A 13504-nucleotide genomic window follows, 5' to 3' on the forward strand; every position below is an offset into this window, starting at 1 on the left:
AGACACTAAAGGCGTATTACACCAATAAACTAATAACTTGTGGTCAAGGCTAACGAGAGTGTTACACAAACTACAGTGACTCATCACTTTCATCTGTGACCTCTGACCTATAGCGAAGACGTGAGGTGGCAGCGTGCCCAGAGACTTCCCCTGGTACGACTTGATGGCGTCGGGTCCGTACAGTTTTGGTATGTCGTAGTAAGGATTAACAGCTATCAGGATATTGGCCACATAAGTCTGCAGGAGAGATAAAGACGGCGGTGATTAGGATATCAGAATACGTATACATTATTGAACAATGGGAGACAACAAAGGTAATAAAACGGCCTCACCGCGGGCTGGTGAGACACACCTCAGCCTGTTTCTTGCCTTTCTTATTTACCAGCTGTCCCTCATATCCTAAGTGAGTGACTGAGGTCAGGATTGGGTTTGCCAGTCTGACCCTCTTCTAGCTTCTCTTCCCTCTTCACCACCTGGTACCTTCCCCCCCGAGGGAAATAAGGATAGGGATCCTTTCTTTCTTTCTGCCCTCAAAGCTGCTGCGTGTCTCCTTATGGTGCAACTAGATCGTCTTTGAGCCACTGCAGGAGCATAAATGTAAAAGATATACAGAGAGCTAAGGCAAATAAACGAAGAGGGAAATGAGAACATACGTAGATGTGGTCTTTGATGTATCGGACTCGGACGTTGTTCAGAAGAGTGGCTTCATTCAAGTACATGAGGGAACCTAAAGATAGAGGGGAAAAAACACACAATTAAACTGGATAAATCCGTTAAGAAAGTATTTTTAATCAAAGTTATCCCGGTACAGACTTACAGTTGTCGTCTACGTGTTTGTTGACGTCGTCCTCTGCTGGGAAGACTTGGCTCATCGGAGCAAGAAAAGTCTGTAACATGAACAGTTTGACTAATTGCAGCATTTACATGATGTCATTTCCAGGACAGACAAGCGGCATCGTCTCCGCTAATCCCCGCCAGCGTCACGGACAAAATTATTAATTGTTTGCTTGTTTGGAAATCTTGTGACACAAACAAATGTTTATTTGAACCATAAAACAGAGAGACGTATTAAACATCACAAACAAGCGAGCGTGAGCACAAACATCAAACATTTATCACGCCTAAAGATCGCAGTAATGATGTTTGCGGCGACGTGTTCCCAGGCTACATTAGTTACTGATATTCTCACTCTATTGTCTGAGAGTCTGAGTTAATGGAAATAAAGTCAATGGAACGAGTCGGCTGTGAGAGAAACAAGGGAGGACATGGCAGGATAATGAATAATTTGGTGGGAGAGCAACAGGATCTGAACACCTGACTGAGTAAGTGAGTGCTGCGCAGTCGGTAAAGAGGGGATGATGGCGGAGCCCTCGTTGGAACCAATCACGTCGCGGCGTTATTAAAAACGATCAGAATCCATCCTGAACATTTAAACAGGCTCGGGTAATTTACCGACGGTGACACCTGCAACAGGGCCGCCCATAACAGAGCAATCAGACTTAAAGTATATATCAATATAATAAACTGTCTCTCTTCCCATTTACATCTAATGCTCATTCCACACTCCTCATATCAATACCGCGGCCGGTCTGTGCGATCCATCCTGTGCTATGAAGCGTGGTTTATTACCACAAACAGCCTGCGAGCATAAACAGAATGTGCTTTGTGTGCCGGCTGCGGCGTCTTGGCACAAACCGGACACGGCCGTCCACAATAACAACCATGTGAGAAATGTCTAACCGATAAAACCGACAGAGGGAGAGAGGCGGCCTGGCCGAGGCACTAACGAGCTGAACGCCGCAGTAAAAAGAAGACACTCAATGGGCCTTTTATTCACCCCGAGAACGGAGCCGAGTTTATGCCTCGCAATACGGCACAACCTGATAACGACCACAGAAAGTTCACGGCTAATAAATTCTGACTCACCAAAACCTTCTCCAGCTGATAATACATATATTAAAAAATCACCAAAATCATTCAGCTTTCATCATATGCTCGTTAAGTCAATCTTATTCCATAACCCAACACATGCCAACACAATCTGTGGAGCCTACAATCTAATTTGCATAATTAAAAAACAATGCATTTAGACTCCAAACTACTCAGAAGCTAACCTGGGTGGATATTTGTGCTTACTGTTTTGTTTTTTTTCCAAATGAAGAAAGCTATAAAACATAGGCTGCATTTCTAGTTGTACACCTCACTAAGAATATAGTTGTTTCATGCTGTACGCTCACAGTCTGGACATCTACTTCATCATAACATCTTTAAACTCTGACTGTTCGTAGCGAGGAAGGAGCTGCCACCTGTTTGTTCGGCTCAGGCTGGTTTATACTCGTACCAACATAAGTGACATAACTGTACAGAGGAATCAGGGTCAGAGGAGACAGAAAAGCACGCTGGCTTGGACGCTTCAAAATCCGATCGGATGCAGTCGGAGGTACAACATTTAAGATACTGTCTATTGGGTAATACTAAATCTTTTTCTGGCATACCGTATAGAACAATATGCATCCTTAGTAATAGAGGGTTTGATTTGAGAGGCAGCTCATAGCATCAACAATGACTGCACTCCATTGAGCTGCTCCACATCCAGGTCCATGATACGACTCGTGCTGATCCACTGGACCACCTCAACGGGTATTTTCCATTAACATCACCCAGTAAGAAAAGCACATGTATAAATAATGAAATTAAGAGTTTTATCAAGCTAATTCAGGGCCCTGGCTCATGGCTTTAACATGTTATCCATAATCAAATTTAACAAATTCACCCCTCCAGTCAGCGGTAACATCTCCTGCAGTGAATGCTGGTTACACCTAAATGGACCAGAGCCGTGGTGATTATTGTTATTCTGTACACTGGTGCTATAACAAGCCTGTGGTGACACCGGGCGATACAGTAACGCGCTGAGAGCAAACAAAACAAGCCGCCACAGTCCATGTCTGTTGTAAACATCAGAGGGCTGCTTGCTGGGGACACGTGACGGCTCAGGTGTAACAGGTGGCCTCTACCTCCTAATGAGCAGCTCTCCCTCCAGGCAACGCTATCAGCACACCTGCTGCCGCTGCTCTTTATTTATTCATGCCTCTGTACATGCGGTCTCTCATGTTTCTCACATTTTACACATTGTTGTGCCGACGCCTTTCTGCCTGAAATCGGACGGACTGAAACAAAACCAAAGAACCACCAGAACTTTTCATTGTGCTTTCCATGAAACTCCTGCACATGAACGTATGAATACTTCCATACGTGGTTCTGGTCCTCCTGGGATCAACTCAATGCAATTCTTACATAAACCTACAGAGCATCAGAGGAAAACAGTCTCACTCCTCCTCAGCTGTTCTCCCAGTTGGTAAATGGACAGCGATGATGGCGGGTGTTCGTACAGTGTGTTTGTGTGCGATGACCCACCTTGCCCTTCTGGTTCAGCGGTTCTATGGTGAGCGCGTCGGCTCCTATGTCAACGATCATGCCCAGCTGGAACCCGTCGGTGGGGTGGGGCGCCCACACAGGCTTCCCATCGTCCATGGCTCAGCTCCAGTCAGCACGGCCACACAACTGAAGGAGAGAGACGGAGGAAACTTAAGCAAAGGAGAGAGCATATGTTCATCAAAATGGATACGCAAGGCAGAATACACAGTTTGGTATTTTTACTGAGGTACACGGATTTCACATTCAGGTTGATGTCAGCAGTGCTAATTTAAAAAGGGAACTTCGAGAGTAGGCTGAGGGACATTTTTCAATATCACTCTATCATTTTTTTGTAAGTCAGCCACCTAATCCAGGTAGTAAGTTCCCGTGCCTCCTCAAATGCTCCCATCCAGGTGACCACGCAGCTAAATGGTTAGGATGTGGACCACCTGGGTGTAAACGCCATCAGCACTGGTTAGATTCCCAGAAAGTTCTCTTCGCCCACGTTTCCTGTCTGCTACTCATTTCTAATAAAAAAGTCTTCACCAAACCCCCCAGTAGAACCTTTAGTGAACCTCCCAGTATAAAGGAATCAAACAGATCTGTAATGACACTCCTCAGTCATCAGCGTTATGTGACTGGGATCCGACCAGCTGCTCCTGTCTGCTTCGGTTTCCATTAAGCTGTTATTCCTGATACTGATCTCGTAAGAGAGGATTTCGCATCGCGGTAGGTCTCTGGTTGTCTCCTGACCCGACGTGACCCGGCAGAACTGTCCAGCCAAACAATCCAGTTTGGAGGTGTGTTTGGAGCGTGTGGCGTCCCACGCTGGAGCAGCAAATACATTTTCAGTTACAACATGTTGAAAATGGCCGCTGGGATCTGTGGATTTATACTTTTTGCACAACGACTGCTGTTCAAATAAATCACGACGGGACGATTTTTCTAAGCAAACAACTATTTGAACATTTTGCTGGATAAAGAGCTGTTATTTTGCCAAAATGCACCGATTTATGCAATAAATTGTGGACTCAAATTGTTTGTTCGGTTACTCCACAATTAGTTTAGACCTTGAATAATGTACACGACAACCAAACGGATCTTTTCTGTCTGGATCTGTTGACAGTCTTAACGCGTCTTCAGTCAAATGTGAAACCTCCACATGCGTGTTGTTTACTCCAGTTAATCCCACAACCACTGAGTTCCTCAAAGTAAAAGTGCTGACGTTATTCTTGGGTATCCAGTAAACTTCAGGGATTGAGGTCATATGTCGGAGAGGACGGTGGGTGGAAACTAACAAGTTAAAGGTAACCAGGTAAACTGACTCCTCATTAAGCTGGATCCAACTTACGTATCTCTATTTACTTTTTGCTCTGCATAAAGCAAACTAATATTTCATTATTTAACACTTTTCATTAGACGAGTTTAATAATTCTGACACGGTTGTTATCTCTGCATCCCAGGTGACAAGAACAGAAACAATGAAAAGATCTTTCTACATTTGGTTCCTTTGTGTTGCTCGTGTCTACCACTTCTGTCTCCCTGAACAAAGACAGAGATGCAGTCGGCATGGTTACAGCGACAATAAAAGGGCATCAATCAGACTTTAATTGATTCACTATCAAGCGGTTGCCACGTTTAGTCACTAAACCTACATCTCCCAAATGCGTGCTGTGGATCTTTCCTCACCATTAGTTATTGACGGAGGATGCTAACCGAAAAGAAAACACACATCACAGCACAAAGGAAAGCTGCTGTCGGTTCTAAATGTATTCATCACAACTTTAATAGAATATAATTTTACAACTGCTGCCACAGAAAAGGGAATGTAAGTCAAGACTGTTAGGTAAATTTATTGCTATGGGTTCCACCTATAAATAGAGCAATATAGTTTACAACAGGTGTCTTTGTCTGAAGTAGGCCAGCAGACAAGCAAGAGGAAGACTTCACCTATCAAAGGTCTGAGCCTCCGTCCAGGACTAATCTAGAACAAAGAGAACTCAAACAGTTCACCGCCTCTGAATGCAATCTGCTGGATTCTCAAGAGCAAAACAAGGCTCAGTAAGAAACTAGACACTTCTTCGGCCTTGGCTTTAGAAAACAGAGTCAGTGGGTATCTTCAATCTGACAGGGACAATCATTCAAGGTCTGCACGCTGATAACAGCCGGCTGCAGCAAGTAGGAAGACTCCATGTGTAGGACTGACCGTATGTGCAGCACCAGCTACCAAATACAGATCTGCCTGGTTTGGTGTTCGGTGTTCAAACATTAAAAGTGTTGGGTGGAATTATACGACACATGCTTCAGCTGTAACCACATTCAGACATAAGCAGGAGGGAAAAAACACCGGAAGTTAGGAGGATGAAATGGCTTCGAGTGTGAGAGGGTTTTGTCAGGTTTGTCTTCGTTAGACTGTCCAGCAGCTCGACTCCAAGCTTAATTACAGTTTGTCCACACAGGAAATACGCTCAGTTAAAAACTACATAAAAGCCTAAATGAGCTGCTATAACGGGAATGTTGTGTGTGCTGCTACCCGCTATATGCACCAACATACAGCTCAGTGTTGTGAGCAACCGTCCAGACTATCTGGCATCTCATTTAAGGAGATGGACCTCAACCTTACAGATCTCCACCACAAAACAAAGGCGTGACTGACTCCTCTTCTCCCCCCACCACCCGCCACCAGGAGTAACTTTGACTCTGCAGCCTTTAATCCTCTTAGTGTTTGACCCTAATCCAGACAGAGAGGTGAGACGCTTCGAGCGCAGCCTGACAAATAAAAAAGTCACTGATCAGTTACGAGACGCTGCAAATCGGGAGGGTCACATGTCCAGCAGGGAGGCATCCAGTCCAGAGAGGAGGAAACACACACACACACACACACATACACACACACACATGAATGGACGCTGGGCTCCGAGTCGAGGCAGGACACGCAAAAAAAAAAAACACGCCTCTAGTTTCCTGCCTCTTGCTTCCTGTTCTCTATCAGGCACAAGGGGGACGTGGAAAAGGCACTGGACCTCCACTACAGGGATGGACACACAGTCTGCACTTCCAGGAGGATATCTTATAAAAGAGTGTGCAAACTTCACTTTTACATGTTCACGGTTAGATAAGGGAGAAAGAGTCTAATAAAATATAAATAAATGACAACAAATGTAGTTTCATTACTCCTGTGAGGACACTTAAACTGTGTGAAAGCAGAAGCAGAGACTAAAAAAAAGTATGTTAGTGATGTTTCAAGACAAACTTCTGATTAAACTGGATGGATTTATATCATCACAGTGACTACTAGTCTGCATGAGGCTACCAGCAGGCCTACTAAGCCCCTTATAAATAACCCAGAATGACTCCTGTAGACTAAAGCAGGTAAAGCAGACCTACAGGTAGGTGGTTTAAACAAAACACTACAACACTCCCTCTATGTATGTTAATACAAAGACAACAGAAAGTTCCTCCATGAGGCTGCTTCTGACGGTTTAAAAGTGTAAAAGTTGGACCAAACTCACCACCTGTGTCCTTCAGAAGCTCAGTGTTTGGATCCAGCAGCGCCGGTTCCGTCCTTCATGCGGCTGTGCGCGTGTCTGCAGCGGGGCTCCACCGTCGGTCTGTCTGTCTGTCGGTGTGTCGGTGCTTCCTGTCGGTGCTGAGCGGGACGGGACGGTGGACTGAAGCGGCAGCAGCAGGTCCGTGCAGGATGACAGGCGGTGCGACGTTCACTGTCTCACAACGCCATGCACGCGCACACCGGTGAGCTCCGGTGACGTCACCCCTCCCCCTCCTCCTCCCTCCGGCGGCTGTGGAAAACCGCTGAAGGTGCGTTCAGGTGCCGCTCGGAAGATCCCGTGTCAGGTAGCTTTCTCCAGAACAAAGCAGAAGAAAGCAACCCAGTTCAGTGATGAAGACGTGTCAAAAAAAAACATCATCACATGCATTCAAAGCAATTTAAATTTATTTACAGAGTGTGTGTGACTGTGGGAGATCTAATTGAACTCATTTACTGTTTGTTTTGTGCTTCATCAAACCGTCTACTTGGTTGGCTGCAGTGAAAAGGCCGCCAGTGTTGCCTTGAGAGTCATGAATATTTGAGAGGCAGGTAATCCAAAACTTTTGGGGGGATTTTTGAAGGAGACACCCAATCCAGAGCTGAAACACTGGCTGCCACAGGGTTTGTAAATCTAATTAGGACATCTGACACCGCCTGTATTGGACCCTATCTGGTTACAGACACTAGATGACAGCATGTAAACACTGACATGACAGTTTTTTTTTCTTTTCTAACAAGTTAAAAGTTCAAGTTAGTAATTGCAAGACATCTTAAATAATGCACCACAGAAGACAAATGATATGAGGTCATATTTAAGTTTGGATTCCAACAACACATCATCCAATGAGGAATTAAGCAGCGATAATTCATCATTTTGATGGTGTGGCAGGTGAGTGAATGTTGGACTGACTGATGTCTGAGAAATTTAAGATCCAGTTCATGTGGAGGTTTGCTCCTGTGCTCATATGGACAATGGCGCCCTCATGTGGCCTCATAGGGGAGACTAGTACCTGTATGACTGAAACCACATCCCAAACCAGTTACTATAAACTGTAGCACACTTCCAGGAAAAAACAGAGAAGCTTAAAGAGCACAGAAGTTATGGACTGGAGACATGATCATCAGAAGGAACCAGAAAAGCTGCACACATGAACACAGATTCAGTCACGTGTTAGAAAACAGTGTAAATGCAACTCCTGTGGAATAATACACATTATGCAGCTGGAATAATATCTACTGAATCCCAGTGGGGTTTAACTCCCTTCATAAAGCTTTAAGGAAGTTTTCATAGAAGTTTGAGGAACAACTCCTCCTAATATTTATATATTTATGTCTATTGGATCATCAATCTTGTGCGTTGTTTATTTGCCGTATTAATTTTTAATTTGAAATAAATCACATGACGTTGTAGAAATGGCAGTCACTTTTCAAAATATAGTGCATTTAAAAAGAACACTGAGAGCACGTTCGTTTATAATCGCATTACACGGACCACAAACTGCATTAAGTTGATGCTCTTTAGCATCTTTAGTGAAACGAATTGGCCACTGTCACACGGGCCATTACAAAATCTTATTTGAGAACCCAAAACAAAGTGAACCACAGGTGAGTACGGTCACTTCTCATGACAAATGCTCCCTCATTATGACCATACTCGTACATGAATGCTGGAATCGGTGTGTAAAAGTATTTTAAAAGCTTTGTAGATTCAACCCTCTAATTATCTGATAGTGTTATGAAGCGGAGGCAGTGTATTTATCAGGCCCCTCCGCTGTCAATCACTCCACTGCTTTCCCAGCCAATTATCTGTGGGGCCCCAACCGCTTTGGACTTTATCTGTGAACTGTTTATAAATGTACTATCACGCACATTCTGTGGTGCCTGCGGAGGAACATGAAATGTTTCTGTAGGACCACCAGTGTTCAAAGCTCCTGCAAATCTTTGCAAGTTGGCAATACTTCTGACTTCTGCCTGGAAAATACTTCTACAGGTAGGCGATCCGGATTTTAAAATACTTTTTTATAATGATAAAAGCGTTTTTCTTTCAGAAATAGTGCCAAGTTTACGACTACACAGCTGAGCAAGTCTTTGGTTTATGTAGATATAGTTCTCGGTGTGGCTTCCATGTCTTCATGTTCAGCGTTACTTCACTGAAAGGAAATAATGAGTTGGTTCAGAACAATGTTTTCTATACTTAAAGTATCAGTGGCTTTAAATGTGTGGTGGAAGCTTCTGCAACGTTAAATATTTCTAAATGAAAGAGTTCTGTGTTATGAAACGCTCTTTTTTGGTCTTTGGGAAATAATTTAAAATCCTTTAGAAAATGAGACTGAATGTAGAGTTTGCTCTCAGGAATGTAATCCGCTGCCTGCTTCTGTAAAACAAGATGCCAGAGATAACAGGTTTATACGATTATATTATAGGATAAACACGCGGCGTTGCTTTTTTCTCCTGAAACAAATGCTGATGATTCCACTGTATTAGTTCGGAAAAATTGTTTTTAAAAACCTGTTGGGAAAAAATATCATTAGCATTCTCTTAATTTGTCCCTTCAGTTTAGCCCACCAACCTGCCCATGTAGCAGAATGAGAGGAGAGAAGCTGCTCCTACCCATGATCCTGCTGTCAGCGCTGACGAGTTTACTGCCAATACAGACATCATACGGACAGCACTTGACAGATGAGCCTTGCACTGTTCAGATCCTTGTCCCCGGACTCAAAGGCACGTCAGTCTACCAGCTTCATCACACACACAGACATACAATAAACATATTTAAACTGAACTAATTCAACAAAAACACAATCTGATCTATTTTTCTTTCTGCAAAAAGGAGAACCAGGAGACAAAGGACAAAAAGGAGCACCGGGGAGACCAGGAAGAGTCGGCCCTCCTGGAGAGACCGGTACACAACTGTGATCGTAGAATGTTTTTTTCTTTAAAATGTCATTCTTAATCAAGCATATACTTGATGTTGGAGAGGAAAAAGCCTTTGCCATAGGCCCAGATGTATACGTTTCCTTGTTTTCTCATCACCAGCACTTGGCTGACACAGAAAGAACTGGGCTAAAGATCACATTTCTCAGGCTGATAATGTGCTGTTGCATCACACGCAGGCCGTCCAGAGATGGCCGAGTGTTTACATTTGCGTGAGGGGTTGGAGGAGAAGTGATTTGTGGAATCCAGTGCTGTGGACAAGTGTTTACTGAAGATATTAATGAGGAGTGGAGGGTGTTCCCTAACATACAACACTGCACATATTCATCATTTTAATTGATAGTGGAATTAAACGGCGCTTTGACAGGTTTTGCCATTATTTCCTATAAATTTTAATTCACGGTGTTTTGAGGTGCATCGACTCTGTTTACAATGAGAGATGTGTGGCTTTTAAAACAGATTGCATGTTAACTAAATGTACCTGGCACTCTTTTCAGGCCTACCCGGGGTTAAAGGACAGAAAGGCATCATGGGACGTTATGGAAAAGTCGGCCCGAACGGATTGAAAGGTGCTACAATCAGCAGAGATGTACTTGTTTGGGAATGCATTGATTATACGTCAAACACATTTTTACACTTGATTAATATTGCATTTCTGTCTCAGGGATCAAAGGAGACGTGGGCGAGCCCGGTCCGAGGGGCCCGAACGGAGAGCCAGGTGAGATATTAAACCGTCTTAATCAGTTTGTCGAGCAGATTATTGCAGGATTAGATAGACGCAATTGATGGAATTTGTAAATTAATTAAGCCAACTGTGCGGTAATCCCCTACATTTTTGCCTTATCAGGTGTTCCATGCGAGTGCACGCCAATGAGGAAGATGATCGGAGAAATGGACATTCTTGTGGCCCAGCTATCCTCAGAGCTGAAATTCATTAAAAATGGTATGATCTTGGTGTTCTTCACACAACTTCTTCCATGTATCCGTGCTGTTTTCACTCCTTATCTTCATAGAACTGCAAATGGTGGGCATGTCAATGTGAAATTTATAGAAATACAAGTGCTCATTTTTCAGCACTGCCCTCCCCTGCAGCTGTTGCTGGCATAAAAGAGACAGACAGTAAGGTCTATCTGTTGGTGAAGGAGGAGAAGCGCTACTCCGACGCCGAGGGCTACTGCCAGACGAGGGGAGGGCACCTGGCCATGCCCAAGGATGAGGGAGCCAACACGGCCATCGCAGGCTACATAAGCGACGCGGGCCTGAGCAGAGTCTACATCGGCATTCATGACCTGGACCGCGAGGGCGTTTTCACCTACGTGGACCTCTCACCCATGACCACGTTCAGCAAGTGGAGGAAAGGAGAGCCCAACAACGCCTATGACGACGAGGACTGCACTGAGATGGTGGCCTCTGGGGAGTGGATCGACGTGGCCTGCAATCCCACCATGTATTTTGTCTGTGAATTCGACAAGGACAGTGTCTGAGTTGGTTCCATATTAAACAGACTGCTAAAGAACGGACGAATGCAATGGAGCAAAAAGCTGATGTATTCATACTGTTTGAGCTTCCATCTGTAAATACGACGACAAAATGACATGCAAGTTGTGCAAACCAGTATATTTCCTGCTACTTTCTTTTCCCTTGTGAGCTTATAAGCTATTTATTTCCTGAACTCACAAAAACAGCCTGAGTCTTGTTAGAATTTTACTTATTTTAAGTGCATGCTTAATCTCATATTCTGCGACTCATTAATGTTTCCGACAGCATGCTCTGGCGAGTGTATTGAGATTTTATGGTATGCAAACTATCCACTGAGCAAGATTTGTACCGGCGCCACTGACAAACAAGGCAAATAAGCAAATACAGAAGGCTGTAGATTGTGCAGAAAAATATACAATTAAAAGACAGATTTTGGTTCCGGTCGGGTGCTTTTAATCAGAGAAATGGAATACAGCATGCGTTCTACATTCATATTCATATAATAAGTTATGTGGCGGTTGTTGCACAATAAACATTCTCATATAATTTAAAACACAGAGACAATGCCTGGACATTATTCTCTGCCTCTGAGCTGATTGCACTTATTTACTGCAGCAGTTGAGCTGAATCCAGCAGACAGCCTCCACCTAGTGGATGAAAGTAATACTGTGATTTAACAGTTTGTTAGCCTGGGACAGGACTATAGGGGCTGCAACACAGGCCTGGAGGCATTTTGACTGGTCATATTAGGAAAAGCAGAGGTATTAGTATTAACAGCTCTACAAATAAAGTGCTTTTCTCACTGTGTCAAGTCAAAGTTTGCGGTTTTCTGAAGCTGTTGGGTTCTGGATAAACACTATGTTGTACCTGTTTAAGAATGTTAGACAAGTATTGCATGAAAGTCAAAGCTTAGCAACAAATATGAAAACATGGCTGTACTTCCAAACACACCAGCAGCAGAAAAGAAGTCCGTCTGCAGCATGCACAGGTCCTCTGGGAGCAATAATTCAAAAAAAAAATCTTAAGGGTGAACAAAGTCATTGTGTCATGAATTATCTGGGAGGCAGCAAAAGTGCATCTGAGTCACTTTCACAACATCCACCCTCTAGTAAAGTCTAACACTAAGCTCACGTGATGTCCAACCAGCTACAGGAGATTGATTGCAAACTGTAATAAATGTAAGTTAGTGGGTCAAAGGAAACTCCTCCATTGCTTCTCCCAGATTCTCCACTTGACAAGAGTACTGGAGGCACAACATGTCTACAGTATTTTAAAGTTGCATAGCAGAACTGAGGGCTGCACGGTGGCTCAGCGGGTGGCACAGCTAGAAGGTCGCCGGTTGGCGTCCCGGTGAGGACACCTGGGATCTTCCTGCGTGGAGTCTCCATGTTCTCCCCGTGCAGGGTGGGTTCTCTCCGGGTTCTCCGGCTTCCTCCCACAGTCCACAAACATGCTGAGGTTAATTGGTGATTGTAAATTGTCCGTAGGTGTGAATGTGAGTGTGCTTGGTTGTCTGTCTCTAAGTGTAGCCCTGTGATAGACTGGTTACCTGTCCAGGTGAACCTGCCTTCACCCTGAGTCAGCTGGGATAGACTCCACCCCCCAAGACCCTAGTGAGGGTTAAGGTGTAGAGATGATGGATGGATGGATAGATAGCAGAACTGGGATTTCTTTTAATGCTTTTTTGGACATACTTGTTGGAGATTTTGCTTTGAGTAAAATGTTGAAACCCATTTTATGCAGTGAATACAGTCTGATGCTACAGACCACATACGCCGGCGTACTGCTGGTTTTAATGCTGCTGTAAATTAACACTGACAGTTTTTCGCTGTGACACGACTCTTATTTAAAAATAATGCATTGCCTAAACACAAGAGGGCTCCGAATAATAACAGATCACCCTCGGTAACAATGTGACAGCGTAGTGTTTGCTGAATGACAAGAACAAGACGTTACACACCTTAGATGAGTTTGACATTTTCATCTTGGAAAATCCTCTATGGTTTAGTCGTGTGATTAATAGAAGATGTCTTACAGTCCTGGCAGCTATTGTTTTTAGGACGGGCATCCCAGCTGAGATGATATCCTATCGCGTCCCTCTAAGACGAGGAATTTGAATATGCATGA

At 44.0% G+C, this 13504-nt stretch overlaps 2 protein-coding genes across 4 annotated transcripts in view; one reads left to right on the top strand and one right to left on the bottom strand.

Annotated features, from left to right (window-relative positions):
• myo6b (myosin VIb) overlaps window positions 1-7133 on the bottom strand; it is a 38317-nt gene extending 31184 nt beyond the window's left edge. The window contains exons 1-5 of the mRNA XM_008280007.1: window positions 6927-7133; window positions 3415-3561; window positions 818-887; window positions 654-727; window positions 101-237 (exon numbers count right to left, since the gene is read on the bottom strand). Coding sequence (XP_008278229.1) covers window positions 101-237; window positions 654-727; window positions 818-887; window positions 3415-3531 — 398 coding nt within the window. The 5' untranslated portion in view covers window positions 3532-3561; window positions 6927-7133. The remainder of the gene's footprint in view (window positions 1-100; window positions 238-653; window positions 728-817; window positions 888-3414; window positions 3562-6926) is intronic.
• A 2416-nt stretch (window positions 7134-9549) lies between these two features.
• colec11 (collectin sub-family member 11) lies at window positions 9550-11382 on the top strand. 3 transcript variants are annotated; one of them, XM_008279995.1, is made up of 6 exons: window positions 9550-9685; window positions 9795-9866; window positions 10396-10467; window positions 10563-10616; window positions 10746-10841; window positions 10991-11382. In XM_008279995.1, the coding sequence occupies exons 1-6, from the start codon at window positions 9550-9552 to the stop codon at window positions 11380-11382; spliced, it is 822 nt and encodes a 273-aa protein (XP_008278217.1). The 3 variants fall into 3 exon arrangements, with proteins under 3 accessions (XP_008278217.1, XP_008278218.1, XP_008278220.1); XM_008279996.1 differs by lacking the exon at window positions 10396-10467; XM_008279998.1 differs by lacking the exons at window positions 9795-9866; window positions 10396-10467.
• Window positions 11383-13504: the final 2122 nt, after the last annotated feature.

The sequence above is a fragment of the Stegastes partitus genome, unplaced genomic scaffold (genome assembly GCF_000690725.1).
Source record: "Stegastes partitus isolate 25-593 unplaced genomic scaffold, Stegastes_partitus-1.0.2 Scaffold178, whole genome shotgun sequence".
In the NCBI taxonomy this organism is placed as follows: Eukaryota; Metazoa; Chordata; class Actinopteri; family Pomacentridae; genus Stegastes; species Stegastes partitus.

Coding starts and splice junctions, on each gene's coding strand:
- colec11 (XM_008279995.1), top strand. CDS start 9,550: ATGAGAGGAGAGAAGCTGCTCCTACCCATGATCCTGCTGTCAGCGCTG. Junction 10,468..10,562: donor CGGCCCGAACGGATTGAAAG/GTGCTACAATCA, acceptor TTTCTGTCTCAG/GGATCAAAGGAGACGTGGGC. Junction 10,617..10,745: donor GGGCCCGAACGGAGAGCCAG/GTGAGATATTAA, acceptor TTGCCTTATCAG/GTGTTCCATGCGAGTGCACG.